This window comes from Solanum dulcamara, chromosome 8, assembly GCF_947179165.1.
Source record: "Solanum dulcamara chromosome 8, daSolDulc1.2, whole genome shotgun sequence".
NCBI classification, from domain to species: Eukaryota; Viridiplantae; Streptophyta; class Magnoliopsida; order Solanales; family Solanaceae; genus Solanum; species Solanum dulcamara.
Genome location: NC_077244.1, coordinates 67816716 through 67834047, shown reverse-complemented (window position 1 = coordinate 67834047; position 17332 = coordinate 67816716). Strand labels below are relative to the sequence as shown.

General features: G+C 33.7%; 2 protein-coding genes across 2 annotated transcripts; both read right to left on the bottom strand.

The window, feature by feature from the left end:
* Positions 1-438: 438 nt before the first annotated feature.
* On the bottom strand, positions 439-2608 carry LOC129901100 (chlorophyll a-b binding protein CP26, chloroplastic). Its single transcript, XM_055976217.1, has 6 exons — positions 2274-2608; positions 1892-1976; positions 1727-1777; positions 1494-1614; positions 1274-1408; positions 439-807 (listed from the first exon to the last, which is right to left on the bottom strand). The coding sequence occupies exons 1-6, from the start codon at positions 2476-2478 to the stop codon at positions 547-549; spliced, it is 858 nt and encodes a 285-aa protein (XP_055832192.1). The 5' UTR covers positions 2479-2608; the 3' UTR covers positions 439-546.
* A 1451-nt stretch (positions 2609-4059) lies between these two features.
* LOC129899213 (CLP protease regulatory subunit CLPX1, mitochondrial-like) lies at positions 4060-15067 on the bottom strand. The gene is made up of 15 exons (XM_055974088.1): positions 14025-15067; positions 13468-13529; positions 13208-13296; positions 12436-12515; positions 9917-9967; positions 8739-8813; positions 8538-8615; positions 7535-7591; positions 6261-6331; positions 6081-6180; positions 5856-5960; positions 5020-5082; positions 4750-4872; positions 4513-4671; positions 4060-4364 (listed from the first exon to the last, which is right to left on the bottom strand). The coding sequence occupies exons 1-15, from the start codon at positions 14865-14867 to the stop codon at positions 4290-4292; spliced, it is 2031 nt and encodes a 676-aa protein (XP_055830063.1). The 5' UTR covers positions 14868-15067; the 3' UTR covers positions 4060-4289.
* Positions 15068-17332: the final 2265 nt, after the last annotated feature.

Sequence of the window (17332 nt, the reverse complement as noted above, 5' to 3'; positions counted from 1 at the left end):
TTTACATTTAAAAAGTGGGTTACATTTGAAGCAGTGACGACTCAAAAACTGGTAATGCTACCTAATTTTTACTCAAGACTAGTGGTATGTTTCTCAATTCACACGATATGTGTCACTCGCTCTATTTCAATTTATATGACATAATTTGATTTAAGTAAAATGGAGAGACTTTTGAAACTTTTATTTTTAACATGTTATAACATTTGTGTGACTTCTAAAATTTGTGGTCTTAAATATATGTAACGATTGTGAGGCTACAAATTTTTCAGATATAGAGAAATGTATCCTCACATTCTAAGGAGGGTTACGCCTTGATATTTTCTGGGTAATCTGAAAGTATTTTTTATTTTATAATAATAACATATATATACGTTAAACTCATAAAGAAATTATGTTACTACATCAACTGGAAAGAAGGAATGTGGCCAGTTCAGGAGCTCTATGAAAATAAGTACAGTTTGTCTTCATAAACTACAAGCTGGTTTTTCACATACAGCTCTGAAATGTATTGCAGAATTGTACAATTCCTCCAGGCCAAAAAGAAAATTACAGGGTGGGGACTCTTTCAGTAGCACCGCCGATGACGGTGAGCAAGTTGTTGCCAAAGGGGTCACTCAAATGGGCAGCCAGATTCTCAACAGGACCCTGTCCTGTAACATAGGCCTGGATGAAGAAACCAAGCATAGAAAACATGGCTAGTCTTCCATTCTTGATTTCTTTTACCTTCAAGATTGCTGCCTGGTCTGGGTCCTTTGCTAGGCCTAGTGGGTCAAATGGACCACCTGGGTGTAGCTTGTCCTCCAAATCCTGCATCCCAACACAAATTTGTTAAATCTACAGTGTAATCAATTGTCAACAGATAGTGCTTTTCTAATCGAGGCCGCTTACCGAGTCTTGGATAAATTATTTATACATATTAAGTAAATTTCTTACCATAAATACGTGATTTTGGTTAAAGCTATTATATTCTGCCGAACCCGCAACCGGAACTCTAGCTCTACCATGTCAGTGCACATAATATTATGATGAAGCTACATAGTTGCAAGCAATGTCTCGAAAAGTGAAAAACATTCATAGTTGGAGTAACGTTGATTATTTATTCAGCGTCTATAATTTCATCTCTGATGATGCTTTTTTAGTTAGTGATAGTAATGGAGACAGTTATTTCATCTATTTTGATATTGAAAATTAGATTTTTGAGATTGACTAGGTGGAACTCATAGATTCTAATATTCATCAAGTAATATAGTTGTAGAAGTAAAGGGGAGCTCACCAAGCCATTAATAATTCTGTAGTATTCAGCACCACCAACAAGAACAACCTCGGCAACGACAGCAAGAATAAGATTGATGGGAATGTTCTTTCCAAAGTAATTCAATGTGTTTCCATCTAGAAGTAAAGCTCCAGTCTACAAATGAGACAAAATTTCCTATTCAGGATTTCCCCCTCACATTAAAACAAACAAGATAATTGCAGTTAGTGGTGATATATACCTTGAACCAAACAGCTTCAGGACCACAGTTGGCACCAAATTTGTTGAAGGCTTCAGGGATAATAAAGCCAGCAGCACCGAGCATAGCCCATCTGGCGTGGATCAGCTCATACGCCTGATATCTGCAGCAGATCGAACAATTTCAAACTTAGATCTATCTATCTCCACAAACAACAAGAACAAAATTGGCTGACTGAGTTTAATTAATTAATGTGTCACCAGTACTACACTTACTTGGCGAAGTTTTCTGGCTTCTTGCTTAGACCAAAGGGATCATAACCGTAGCTGCATCAAGTATAAAAAAATTCTTATAAATATTGGTAATTTCTAAATTTGTATACGCTAGCAATATAATTTTTGAACTAAATTACGAGATGCAGGAAGTAGATCGTGGCTTACTCTCCAGGAACTTCTCCGTTCAAGTACTCAGGGATTTCTGATCTATCCAATAGACCCTCGGGCAGGAAAATTCTTCTGTCAGGTCCTGAAAGTATTTGCAGATTTTAAGGATATAAAAACAAAAGGGAAGTCGTAAAAAAGAAGGCTGCATGTCAACTCTTTGGTTCTGTTTGACATTAATTGTAGTACGGCCAGACGTGAATCTAAAATTTTAATACAGTATGATTTTTTACATATATATAATTAAACTTAGTGTGAAAGATAATAGATTCACTTATAAAGGGAGAAAATGTAGTACTTCTCTGTTACAATTAATATAACACTGCATTAAATTTCGTGTTCAATCAAAGGAAATAAAAGGAAAGTGAGTAATTTTACTCACCGTACCACTTAGCGAGCTCGTCATCAGCAGGGGAGACAGCAGCAGCCTTAGCTTTGGCAGGAGCGGCAGCCTTCTTTTTGAAAAGGGCAACAGTTTTGAAGGTAGCAGGGGAGGATGGAGAAGGAGCAGCAGGCCTTGCAACACCGCTAAACTTGACCGGACTTCCGAGCATCTCCGAGACGTAGAGAGAGGTAGCTGCAGCCATATCTAGCTAAACGGTGAAGCGGGCAGGAGGTTAATTGAGGCTGAGATCAGAGAGAGTTGATGATGAAGAAGTGAGAATTGAGGATGGTATTTGGAGTGGAGATATTGGCTTAAAGCTTGTTCTGGTGGATGTGGGCGTGCCAAGTGTCGGTCTGTTATTGGATTTACAGTGGAATCTGATGTAGCGTTTTGATTGGAAGGAGTTTCTGACGTGGAAGATGACACTGCTGACATGGCATGCATCGCAAAACTCCTGGACGAGGCTTGGATAACGTGACCCTATCCACATTGCAATGCAACAATACCTTCAAATTTTCTATATTTCCCCCCTTTTATGTTTTCTTTTTATAACATAATGCTGCTATTTATTTATCTTATTTTCTTTTTAGTTTGTTTAAATTAGGATGAGTCTCTTTTCTTTAATATGAATCTCAAAAAGAAATACCTTTTCCCCTTTTATTTATCATAAATAGACAAAATAATAACATGCATTAACGGAATACAAATTTGTTCCGCGGAGTTAAAGAGCAAATTGACCTTTTTTCCCTTTTATTATATCACTAGTTAGTTGATACGTTACGTGCCTTGCATGTGGTTATCAATTTAAGAGATACATGTTATCGTAAAATAGTATTAATATTATTTAAGCAAAGTTTTGAATAATTAACTTTACACGAAATACTGTAGCAGATTCTTTTATGAATATTCAATATAGATCGTCGTATCTTTATTTATTCACTCGAATCTATGAAGACGGCCAATTAAAATTTTACTAAATAAATCCAATAATTTATATATTTATTTTCATTTAATGAGGTTCAAACATTAATTAATCATATCTCACTAGTATTTCCTTATAAACGATATTCCTTTTGTATTTTTCTTATCGTCTAAATTGGATTTGATTAAACTAATATTAGTTATTTAGAAACTATAAAAAGGAAAAAAAAAAATTTAACTACAATTTATTCTTAGTTAATGTTAAGTGAATTGTTACGATATGACTCACCTTTTAAGAAAAAAAAATATTTAAAGACATAATTTAAAAATTACTTTTCACTATTACCTTTTTGATTGTTTCCAAACTTGTCTCTTGAAAAATGAAAAATAGTTAAGAAACTAATTAAATGAAGGGTAAATATATAAAAAGAAAAAACCTCAAAAGTTTTTTGAACTTTAAATAATTATCTTATTTTTAACTATAAAAAAAAAATTCCCAACAAGTTATTACTAGGGAAATTGACACGGTCCCAATAATAACTAGAAATACTATCATTCCTTTACGTTTCTCGAAACTTGATGTAATATCTGAAATCACCATCCCCAACCCCCTTTTTTAAGGGTTAAAAATACTTCAAATGCGTGACATCTAATAACAATATTGAAATTTTTTGAGAGATAGGCGGAGAATTTGATGAACCTAATAACCTAATTTGACCAGTTTATAAGCTTAGTCAAATACTATCCTAGTATGCTTAACTTATTATGACAAGTTTCTATCGTGAAAAGTTGTTCCTGCAATAGAATTTGATTGCTATGTTCCAGAAAAGAGATCTCTCTTGCTTCAAAAATCACAGAGAAATATGAAGAATCAAAGTTTTCTCATTACCAAAAGAATCGGTACACAGCTGCCTATAAATTAGAATGGTTACATTTTCCTCGTATACCGTTTTCTATTTTCTATGACTTTCCTGGAAGCAGATAGCTATGTTGTTTTACAAGGGAATCAACACCCTGTATTATGAATTTACATTTTACAACAAATGGAATTTTAACAATGTATGAAATCCTAAGAGTGTGGTTCTAATAATCTTACATGCTTATTGCTCTGGATGAGACTTCAGACTCACCCTCAAGCAGCTCAGTTTCGACTGCACCATGATTTTCCTGGCAATCAAATTTATCCAGACGTCAAACAGTGTGCATGTATGTGTGGCTAACACAATTTAAGCTTATTTTATGAGAAGAATGATTATCTTGATAAAAGACGGGCTGTAGAGAGAATAAACTAAACAAGTGAAAGTTCAGATCATACTCTTTGATCTACCGAGTGTGCTTGAGCAAGATACCGTTGCAGAGCACCATCTCCCCGAAGTACTTTCCCACCACATCCACGTGCATTTACTGCACCTACCGACTCTTCATCCACCACAATAGCATCTACTCTATCATCTCCAGATTTGACATCAGGAATCTGCATATTCAATCAATCGAATCAACATTTGCTCATGATGAAGCTCCTCTGTCAGAAATAGATTTAGAAATAGTTTACCTCATACATAGCATCAGTTAATATGCTTTCAAGTAAGGCTCTCAATCCCCTAGCACCAGTATTTTTAACCATTGCTTTCTTGGCAATCAACCTTAAGGCTCCCTCCGTAAAATGTAGCTTAGTCTAAACAAGCATATGAAAGTCCAAATCAATTAAGTAAAAAAAAAATAACTCACTGTTCCGGGTTTGAGCATGTGTATATTCATGCTTGAATCTTTTTCTTTCTTTTTTCTTTTTGGGGGTTGTAAAGTACTCATAGTTTGTACTTACATTGTTCATGCTAAATAGTTTTTTATATTGCTTGCACAGCGCATTTTTGGGTTCAGTGAGGACCTATAGAAAAAAGAAACATGAAATTAACCAACTCGATAATCTGGAAAAAGCAGGTACTTGTAGACCAAAAGCCAAAAAAGAAAGAATCAGGCAGGGACTAGTCAATAGCTAATTAGGTCTCAGCCTTGTTAATATCATTTAAGAGGGTGTATAAATTAGAACTAAAAATACACCGACAAGTAAATTTTCTAATTCTGTGAGAGAACTAAAAAGAGAAGTCATGTGCTTAAAACTGGTTGCTGTGAGAAAATCAGAGAAGACAACAATATACATTGATGACTTAGTAATTTATGGATAGAAGAGAAACCAATTTATAAATTCTAGGTATCAACCAGAACACACATTTGATATTTATTCAATATAGGGAAACATCTAACTTAAGAACTTGACACTTCTAAAATTCTAACACTAACACTTACATTGTAACATCTTGTAACAAATTTAATCAATGTATATACTAAGATACATGAAGTAATAACCAATCAATCTCAATATTTGTAAATTTCGGATCTTTCATGGTAACTAATGATGAGAGAGCCAACTGGACTTTATCAATATTTGTTCTGCTTAAATCATAAAAGAGCTATTCCACATAAAGTATTTCTGATAAAAGAAAAACACAGTTGCTCCAGCAGGTAAACCAAGCTTATAAAGGTAAACCAATTGCACAACCCATCAGAATGAGAGAACCTCCAATTCTGAATGAGTTGCAGCTTGCAGTCCATGATTACAGTAGGCAAAAAAAAATAAAGCAACACAAAGAATAAAAATACCTGCACAAGCTCGTCCTCAGTCAGCGCAGATAAACTAACTAAAATAGGAAAGCGCCCAATAAATTCTGGTATGAGGCCGTATGTAATAAAATCACTACTTTCTGCCTGAAAACATGAAATGATATTTTTCAGGAACAGCAGCTGACTATTAAATTCTATAACACACAACTCATAGTCTGAGGCATATAAAAAAAATAGAAATTAAAATTAGATCATCATTCTTACAGATTCTAGCAAGGATGATGTTACAGTTGCATTTGTTATTCCCCCAGTTCTCATGTTAGCACGAACTGGAGCCCCAAAACCAATAGAAGAATCCTGTCGTCTGGTAATAAGATCCTTTGTAAGCCATCATAGTTCACAAAAATCATACTTCCTGATGCACTTAGAGAAAAGTAAAATTACCTCTCAGAAATAGTCTTCTCCAAATCAATGAATGCGCCACCACAGATGAAAAGTATGTCTTTTGTATCTATCTGTTAAGAAAATTGGAATACTTGTTGAAAATTCACAGGAGGAAGAAATTAAAACAAGAATTTAATAAGTGGAGCACAAGAAATTCGGTTTTGTTAGTGAAAATCCCTAAGAATCATTGATGTATTTATGGTACCAATTCAGAGAAAGGAAGTGTCTACATTTAGCACCTTGTTTTATTTTATCTGATTTGATTGGCATGCACATTAACATCTAGAAGTGGACTTAAGGATGCTAACCATCGACAAGTCCATCTACAACAACATGAGATCCGTTTTTTAAGATCGCTGAATGGAAAATTATCTTTCGGACATTGCCTCATCTAACTTATCTATTGATTCCTCACCTTATTATCTCCTTGTTAAATAAAAGAATCAAATGTTCACCTTGTCTCTATTATTTACTGTGCTAGTATTTCTATAACTGTTTGCATGCTTCACTATCAGTATCCTCAATGCTTCCCAATTTGCCTCCGTCACTGTTTCCTATTTTAATTCAAAGAACTTAGTCACTAAGGAATATGCCTGTTCTGACTCATACACCTCACTTTCTCAGGAAAAGAAGCCTTGTGCTGAATTTCAGCCCAACCAATGCAAGGGGATAGTGAGAAGTCATCCATGTCTTTAACTGCAATGTGCTTCTCCCCAATAAAAAGAATGACAGCTAGTACAATTCATTACATCCACAGTTTTAGATTTTTCAAGAAATGCCAGGTCAAAAGAACATCAGCTTGCTGCAAACAATGAATTGACAGTATATAATTTGAGATCGAGAGAAAACATTCAAGCCTATACGGAAGACAAGCATTATTATGTAAAACATTACAATGAATCTTAAGCTTTCCCAACTCTGAAGGAAAGGAACCGACAAGTTTTTTGAAGGGATAGAAAAGATGGTTGTACAGCTCTGGGAACCATTTATGTTGTTTTGTAAACTTTTAAAGCACCAACGAGATTCCAATTAGTATAGAATGTTGTTTGCTTGTTTACAAGGGCTTCCATTCAAAACCTTTAAGTTACCACTTAGCCTGGTTCATGTTATTTCTGTGTAAGACTCTGTCTTCCGTATACAGTATATCTCTAGTATAATAGAATTTTCCTTTTACAGGAGTATAATTATAACTTTATCCAAAAACAAAAGGTTGCAGAATTCTGAGAATGATAACAAGGGAAAAGAAGAACTGAACACATTCTCATCCACTTTACCTGAATATTCTCACCACGAGGATGCTTCCTTGCCCCCTTTTCAGGTACACTCACGATCTGGATTAAAGAGATATTTCTGTTAATGCTGGTTAATAGAGACAGCAGCCTACATCATTAGCTAAATGATGCTGTTTTCAACAGAACTTGAAAATGATTAAACATCATGATTTGTAATCTAAACTGCCAAACTTTTAAAGCACAAATGCCCAGCATCATGATTATAGCACTGGAGAAACTAAATAAAACAAATTGAGGATAGAGAAGCTTAAAAGGATAACAATCAAAGATTTCGACTGAACTCTTTTAATATCAAATGTCAAAATGGAAAAGACAGTCTTTGACCAGTTTTCACGTTTGATATTTTCAAGAAGCAACACAATTTCTTAGACTAGTGTCTATCACAAAATCTAGTAGTCTTCAGTTCAACCCATGATCATTAAAAGTTAAAATTTTCTTCCAAATGTGCTAGGTGTACAACTTTTGCTTTAATTAGACGGTGGTCGCAATTCAGGATCTACTTTATTTTACAACTAAATAAAAAGATCTATATTGGTGATACACAATTAGCCAGGAATATGTTTCAGTCATGTTAGTACGTTTATTTCAGGTCCTATGCTTTCTAGAAATCTTTTAGCTCTATTAGAGATTCTTTTGCCAGTTGAAAATGTAGAGAATTTCATGTATATTTCTAAGATGAATTTAAATGGAGAAACGTGGTTAGTGACGATTCATATAGCCAACCCAACTTGTTTGAGACTGAGCCGTAGTTGTTGTTGCTGATAGGAGTATATCCTGATTCATAGCTTGCTAATAATTTGCAGTAGAATTTAACTTGGCTTTCCCCTAATATACAGATCTGAAACCTACAACAACCTTTGGACTTATCAGCAAGAACATAGGCAAATCTGAAAGCTAATAATAGCCTAAGAGAGCCAACAAATACTTTCTTTGTTTATTATGAAAACAAAAGCTTAATAAATGGTCCAAGACCAAGAGCACTTACAGTTCCTTCTAGCATTTTCAGTAGTGCCTGCTGAACTCCTTCGCCAGAAACATCTCTGCTAATGTTTAAGCTCTCAGCCTGCAAATGAATAAGATAGGTGTCAGTTGGGATATCCTTCAAATGTCAGATAAAAAGAATTACATAATAATCAAATTTCATTAACTGAAGGCATACAAACAAAAAAAAGGCAAAAGAAAACACCTTTTTTGTTATCTTATCAACTTCATCAATGTAGATCATCCCTTGTTGTGCTGCTTGCACATTAAATTCAGCAACCTGCATATCAAATTGAAAGCTAATAGTTCTTTTCAGAATTTCATATGCTAGTTTGAAACAATAAATAGAAGAGTCTCAAAGAAACAGAACTCTTCAGCAAACATCCCCAATCCAGAGCAAGTTTATATTGAGATTCAAAGAAGTGAGACAAAAAGGCCTGTTTACACATCGAAATATATTTCGCAGCAAATATATCGCCATTGGATAGCAAAGTTCATACTGAAGTTCAATAAGATGAGACATGCTTATGTTATCTGATCCGGAAACCTAGCCTTTACAAGAATTATGTTGTCCCAAATTCCAGACGAAGTATTAGATGACTAAAAAGCTAAGGAACACACAAGACAGCTTTAATAATTAAGTAACATATATTTATGCTTCATGCATAGTTATAGTGTTCCAAGAGTTTCTCAAATTCGAGTTCCCTAACTTATTCCTCTGTTCATCACTTTGGCTCAGAACCAAGGACTGCATTTGGATTAAAAAAAATTACATGCTTTTGGGAGCGTGAGCACTGCAAAACTATGTAAAATCTTGAAACGAGGCTACCAATTACACACATTGCCCTACTTGTCCATGTAAATGTCAATAATCCACCAATACAGCCAATGTAACATCAATGAGTTGTCCGATACAAGAGAATGCAATGAGTTCAAATTAGTGCAAATCCCGATCACCCGTCAAAGAAACATCCTTAGGTCTTTAAGTCTACAGCTTCGTAGCATGTGTTGCCTACATAGGGTAGAAAAGAATGCTTTGCATGAACATCTCAATATCCAAGATAAAAGGATATGGAGATTTAGAAGAGTGCAGGAATCAGATTCCTAACATCACCCACATATAATTCACCACTATATTCTTTTCATCTAAAAAATTCAACACTATATTCTAAGTTAAATACTTTTCTATATAAAGAAACTACTGGCACAAAAAAAGATGGGAATAACAATAAAAGGCATGGCATATTAAATGTAAAATGTAAAAAGAAGCACCCTGGTAATAATAACACATCCAACTTTTCTAGAACCAAAAATATGTAGAATAGGACATGCTTAACTCGGACAGTAATTTGCAAACTTATGAATCTGTAGTAGGAAATATACCGTAAGCAACTTGTACAATATGGATTCGACATCTTCACCAACATATCCAGCCTGTAAGATAGCACAAAATGCTTCTCAGTTGGACGTTAAAAAGTTAATGAAGAAAGAATGAGCACCGTGTCAACTAAAAAGCATTTCCAATTTGATTCTGTTGTGCTTACACCTCTCATTCTTGGAGCATTAAAACAAAAAAAACAGAAGTAGTTTCAAATTTCTAGATGTAAGTGTGCTGCTTGGGAATAACTTAAATCCAGATATAGTGGGAGAAACTTGATCCTATTTTCGAATCATTGTTTAGCAAGAGGAATATCTAATGCAAGCTGAAATTTTTTTAATTTATTGAGGGTGGAAATATTTCCGTGATTTCTGAAACTGTGGTATTGGCGATTTTGGTCTGGCAAATTTATTACTCCTATGTTCTCTGTAATGTCATTGCTTTTCGTTATCAAAATTTTAACCTTGCTTCTGAGCTAAAGCAGTATACACAAAGCAAGTAAAACTTATTTTCTGGGGAGAGAAGATTCTGCAGAGAATTGCAGCTGCCACCAGCAAAGGTTCTGCAAGTTGTGGCAAGGACTGACCCTAGCTAAAGCTATTTCTTTTATTCAAAAAATTTCACTGCAGCCATTGTTCTTTTACTTTAATTTCTAGTCTACTTTCTCAGCCCATATTCTAGCATTGCTTCGAAATTCTTCACACCTGCTAACTGGTTAGTGAAACCACAGACCTTTTTTTTTACTTTTGATAACCATGGTGACTAAGCTAGCTTGCGGGCAACACGACAATTCGATGGGATACCTACTAACTCCCACCAACACAAGTATCAGTTAATTCAATCCCCCAAGACTTGAACAGATTGGAAGAAATCACCCATTGTTTTTAATTCTTCCGAATTATTTCTGGTTAAAGAATCTCTTTCTAGATGCTCTGGAACAGTTAGGAGATTTTCTAGAAGAAATACAAGTTCTGCTTCGCTGAGATTTGAACCTGAGACCTCATGGTTCACAGCTCACTTCACTGATCAACTTCAATTATGACCTTCAGCTGCAGCATACATGGAGCAAAGGTGGTGCCTAAAAGGGCATATTTCTTCTTTTTGTGGTAGTTATTTTTTCTTTTAGCTTCTCTCTGCGCGCACACATATATGCCCGCCACTGATCTTTTGCTTTTTCTTTTTCCCATTATCCATATATTCCTTTCCTACCTGTGTTACAAACAAATATAAAGTACTTACATGATTTTACTTTGCTTTGTAAAATAGTACTCCCTCCTTCTCATTTTATATGATTTAGTTTGGCTTGGCACGACGTTTAAGAAAGAAAGAAAGACTTTTGAAACTTGTTGTCTAAAATAAATGATAGATGTTTGTGTGACTATAAATCATTTCATTAAGGGTAAAATGGGTATATTAAAGTTAAATTGTTACTAAATACAAAAATGTGTCGTTCTTTTTTGAATTGACTAAAAGGAAACTGAGTCATATAAATTGGGACAGAGGGAGTATATCATTATGAGATGATCAATGATTACTACTTTATTATAATCTTCTTAGTCCCCAGACCCCATGTTGTGGGATTTCACTGGGTTGTTGTTGTTGTTGTATAATCTTCTTAGTATATTAAAGTTAATACAACAGTCATCTTCTCGAGATGCTTCTTTACTCATATTTTAGCAATAATAAGAAGATGCTTTTTCTTTATGGTTAAAAAGATTTCTCATCATACTTAAATAATGGTTTAAATTTGCACTGGATAATAGAGTATCATTTTTTCGTTTGATTAAGTAAAAGATTTCATTGATAATGACAAGACCTTTTTGGCCGTATACAAGAGGTATACCAAAAAAAAAGGAGAAACTCCAAAAGACACTCAATCATATATACAAACCGAAACTACATGGGTACACCAAAAGAAAATAAGAGGCGACTACTCCTGAATAGATCAAAGTTCATCTCCACCCCTTCAAAATCTCTCCTATTTCTCTCTTTCTAAATGATTCTCACATATTTCCTGTAATTTAAAGTTTACTGAGATATTCTATCAGTCATTATGTGGCATTGGCATATATTATTTGACTTATTGATAGAGGTATTGCAGAATTTTCAGATTAGGTGACTTTCTGAACTACGATTTGGTAAAATCACAACACTCAGATCTAGCCAAACAAGGACAAAACATGAACTGGGAAATATTCAACCAAATCAACTCCAAACTAAGTTTCAGTATATCAGATCTCTGATTTCAAAAGTTCCCAAACAACCACTCAGATTCTATGTTCTTTGACCTTCAAGAGAAGAACACCTATGCATTGAGAAAACCTAGTAACGGGATACGCTAGACATAACTCAGCTATAGAGGAGCAATGGTTCGTGACAGCAAAAAAGCCAGAAAAGGAGAAAAAATAATTAAATCAAGCACCCAACCAGTGAAAGGACAGATCTACACCCATTTATTCTTCATTAAATAAGAACAGAAACAATCAAAGTGGGCAAAGTTCAAATCAAACAGCATCTTACTTGCCTGCGTTAAGGTTGTTGCATCTGCAATAACAAAAGGCACATTCACAAAACGTGCAAGGGTTTTTGCAAGTAGCGTTTTCCCTGTTCCAAAAGCAGAGTTAGAAAGTTCAAAGTTTCACAACTTCTTCGTCACAAATAAGCAATTGTCAACAGAAAATATGATTGGTTAGTGAGGACAAACATTAGTTTAGGGAAGCTACGAACAAAATCATAAAATGAAAATGAGTGCATTCTTAAAACAATCTATATGTATTGCAACTCTTACTGTGTTACAGAAACTTAATTCGTTCTGAGAATAAAGACCGCCACAAAAAGAAAGTCCAGTTCGTCCTTGTTCGGTTGGCAGATAAAACAAGAAAGTGTGGACAATGTGTTCTGATGAAGAAAGAATCAGTGACTGCAACAAGAAAACATCTTCTCATCCATTGTTTTTCTTCATATCATTTCACATTAAACAAGGAGGGGAACACAAATTCCCACTTCTCCTTCCTTTTTACAGTCCCAATTTTCCAAACACAAATTAGAAGTATCTCAAATGTTAGAAGTATCTCATTTTAGGACCTCAATTTCGGAAATAGACGAAATACCAGAATGAAAAAAGTCACATTCACAAAAAAAAACTAAGTTTGCAAGTAGTTTCCGGTTTCAGAACCTAAATCCGGACTGTTTTCAGTATGGAGACTTCTGTCATCTGACAATCTCTGAAGGTTCTTAGGTTAAAGATTTGCACAAGTAACTGACTGAAAGTACAAGAAAGAAAAATTGATTTCTACCTGATCCAGTAGGCCCCATTAAAAGCACATTGCTTTTTTCCAATTCCACATTTTCTTCATTATCGTCCTTCATCGATTCTGATCCAGACCTAATGCAGAGGTAAATAAATATGGTTCATATGGAGAAAATAAAGTAAAAAGAGAAAGGAAAAAGAAAGATGATAGAATTTTTAACAGGATACAAGAATATCATATTTTAGAGGGAAAATGCTGATCAACAATAATCCTTCAACATATCATGAATCAAATGGATTGCTAACCCTTTCTGCAATGAAGCATGATAAATCCTCTTGTAGTGATTATAAACACCCACCGAAAGCACCTGCCATATGAATCACTTTGTGAAAGAAAAAAAAACAACGTAAAGACACAATACAAATTTGAAGCATTTATTTCATGTGGCACATATTGTGCAAACAATGACTTTACAGAGAGTTCTACCCTATAGTCTGTCTCTAAAGTAGGATACAGCGACAAAAAAAAAAATTATGTCTGAAGCTCATAAACATCAAAGTCCAATTTACATTCTGACTCCCAAGACCAAGCATTCTAGATATCATCTCCTTTAGCCATAAAATGCAAAATAGAAATATGTTATGCTCAAAACTCCCAGAAACAACAATTACAAAGAGATTAGAATATGAAATTGCTGCTGATTGAAGCTAGGAGTTGAAAGTTCATTCAGATTGTACACCAGTAGATAGACTCAATTCAGTCGCTTGATCAGGGCTATAAAGTTTCAATCTTTCAGTATTGTAACAATTCAGTGAAGAAACAATGACTATTAAGGGATTAAATAAGAAGATGAAAAACAAACCTTCTTGGCACGCTCTTGACCTATAACAAACTTATCAAGTCCCTTGCAGATCTCTTTTGGTGTTGGCAGATTCTTCCCCAAATTAGACCCGCCCCACCCACTTTTCTCTCCATTACCCTCATCCGTACCACCGCCATTTTTCCCGTCTATTCCAGGAGCCCGTATCAGATTAAGTCCAGGTGCAAATGGTGGACCTGGAGGTGTATGCACTGCCAACCCATTACCAGGTGGTGTCCAATTTTCAGGAGGCTCACCACCATATGATTTCAATGACTCCCAGAATGACGGTCTCAGTTTCTTCCCATTATCTTCATCATTACTATTCACTCTCTTACCATTACCATTCCCTTTCATCCTCCCAATCTCGAAAAAACTACCTTGAAGTGGTGACATCTTATACGGTCTAAAATAGTAAGCCGTTTTACAATTAGGGCAAAGATTCACAGCCTGATAAGGACCTGAACCTGCTTCACCTTTCGAATCAGTACTATTACTATTATTACTACTTCTATCATCATCATCGTTAGAAGGAGGAATGAGTTGATGCTGTCGATTGGAGAAAAGAAGATCCATATGCTTAGAACAACGAGGACAATAAGCTTCCGCCCTAATCCTTCTCGGAGAAGTTCGATACTCATCGGACGAACCACCACGGTCCCATTTATACCTTTCTTGCACCCCAATGAGAGACTCTCTCCGCTTCACATTAGAACCCACGTGCAACCAATTCACCAAATTCCGATTCTGTTGTTGTTGATGTTGATGTTGATGTTGATGATTCCGAAAAATCGTATTCCTCAGTGCAGTGTATTTTACATTTCTCCATCTCCATATCCCAGACATCCTCTATATCTCCTTCTTCCTCTTCAATCCGAACAATATAATCAAATCATATACATAAATTAATAGATTTGGAATTGGGATCTGTGAAGAAGATTAGTATATTATGCGTACAGGTTGGTGATGTCTTCTTTTATTTTTTTGTAAGTAGAGGAAATAATGAGTATAACTGAAAAAAAGAAGAAGATAAAGGTTAGAGCTTTTTGTACCAAAAAAAAAAATGATTTCTAGTTTCGACCAAAAAAACTGTAGAGGTTAATGGACAAAAAAAGAGTTTTGACCGCGTCCTAATTCATTTCTAACTTCTCATTCACTCCCCATGGATACCACTTATCACCTACTCTGAACTACCGCAGTTGATGGTGATTCCACCATGTCAATTTTTTTTTTTATAAAAAAAAATTATTTAATGAGTCCAGTAAAAAAAAAAATTATAATTCGAAACTAATTACTTAAATACACTCTAATTTATAATTTTACAAATCTTATCAGATTTTGATTTGTCTAGATACATATATTTCGGGACATATGAGATTCAACTAGGTATAATTTGTTCTAGATACACTGTATCTAAGTGAATTCACATATATCTGGGTATATATAGACAAATCTTGCTCACCCTCCCTTCCATCTCGTTCGCCACTCCTTTATGTAACTGGTATCTCAGATACATGCGAATCATACTATATACATATAAAATACATGTATCTAGTGTGATTCACATGTATCTGCAATATATAACTATCCCGCTCATTTTTTTGATTATTTTAGTGTATTTGGGGGCAAATATATATATATATATAGGTATATTTTCCATAATATATGATAAAAACTCTTAATTAGTGATAAGATACATAATTATTTGAAAGTATAGATAGAATTAATATATATATATATATATATATATATATATATATATATATATATATATATATATATATAGTATGGAGGTATGTTTAATGAGATAGTTTTAAAAAAAAATCACCAACATTCATGTAATGCAGTAGTATATTCGAAACTAAGAAAATTATATAAAAATAAATTATTAACAATAAAATACTTACTCATAGTTTTAAAAAAAAAATCACCAACATTCATGCAATGCAGTCGTATATTCGAAACTAAGAAAATTATATAAAAATAAATTATTAACAATAAAATACTTACTCTTCCATTAAAACTCCAATTTAAATAAAATAACATACTACAAGTACATAGATAAAAGGATGTTGATTTCGTATAATAAATTAAGTCACGAAAAATATTTTTTACTTAACCCCGTGTCCTTTGTATTTTTATTCTCATATGTAAAATGAATAAACAACACCTCATGATTAATATTGTTTGTTAGTGTGTGGTGTGTACAACACTTAAATCGGGAGATAAAATAATTTATATATTTAGTCTTAATATTTGTTTGAATTAGCTTATTTTTAGGTGTTTTTGACTTTTAAGTACTTTTTTAATTTTGAAGGCATTTGGAAAGGTTAAAAAGTGTTTTAAGCCTTCATTTATAGAACAAAAAAATTACAAGTAAGTCAAAATCAAAAAGTAGAGTATCCTCTATTTATAATTTTTAATTTTTGATTTGTAAATTATTTTTTATAAGCCCATTCAAATCGTTCGTTACTTTTATTTATCCTAAAAATTTTATTGTCAAGGTGCTTTTTCATGGTGCAATTCATTAATTAACACAACACTATCCTCAAATAATACACATCACGGGATCTTATTTTGTAGTGTTGGTTAGCTCATTCATAATTAGGATAAACAAAGAGGGACTCAATGTCAGTCCTTAGTGTAAAATCTATTGCTACGGAACCTCATATATATTCTTTTCATTCACTTGTATTTATCAAGTTTGAATTTTACACGTTTTTTAAGAATTAATAATTGATATAAGTATTTTGCTATAATATTTATATATTTAGTATTAAGTCTTAAAAAATGATTTAGTAAATAAATAATTAATGCAAAAAATAAAACATGAAAAGAAATAATTATCTTTTCTAATATATTAAAAATGATAAATAAAATGAAATCTACTTTTATAGAATAATGAATAGGTAAAAGTGAATGAAGTGGGTATCTCTTGTTACAATTTGCACGCTCTTGACGGCTCCTTCATATATACTTGTCATTTATGGCATTTATATATTTATCAACAATCATATTATAAAATGAAATATGCAAGTTCTATATAAGGAAAGTCCTATATATTCTGTGCACTTGCATCGAAAACAATCTTTGTGAAAGGTAAAAAAAAAAGATCTACGTACATATACTTAGTCCTCTCCAAACCCACTTATAGGACTACATTGAATTTGCGTACATCATATCTTCCCCTCCCGAAACCCGTCATTCCCAATTTGATTCTCCCTATGTTAGGGGACTGTAATATTTTGTTATGTTGGACCACTGTTGTAGACTCTCAAATTGACAGTAGAGTTAATAAAATGCAATATTTC

Bases quoted from the DNA above. Each gene is read 5' to 3' on its own strand.
- LOC129901100 (XM_055976217.1), bottom strand. From the start codon at position 2,478: ATGGCTGCAGCTACCTCTCTCTACGTCTCGGAGATGCTCGGAAGTCCG. The intron at 1,615-1,726 runs GTAAGTGTAGTA...GATCTGCTGCAG, and splicing joins AAGCCAGAAAACTTCGCCAA to ATATCAGGCGTATGAGCTGA. The intron at 1,409-1,493 runs GTATATATCACC...TCTCATTTGTAG, and splicing joins CTGAAGCTGTTTGGTTCAAG to ACTGGAGCTTTACTTCTAGA.
- LOC129899213 (XM_055974088.1), bottom strand. From the start codon at position 14,867: ATGTCTGGGATATGGAGATGGAGAAATGTAAAATACACTGCACTGAGG. The intron at 13,297-13,467 runs GTTAGCAATCCA...CCTCTGCATTAG, and splicing joins CATGCTTCATTGCAGAAAGG to GTCTGGATCAGAATCGATGA. The intron at 7,592-8,537 runs GTAAGTGCTCTT...TCTTTAATCCAG, and splicing joins TGAAAATGCTAGAAGGAACT to ATCGTGAGTGTACCTGAAAA.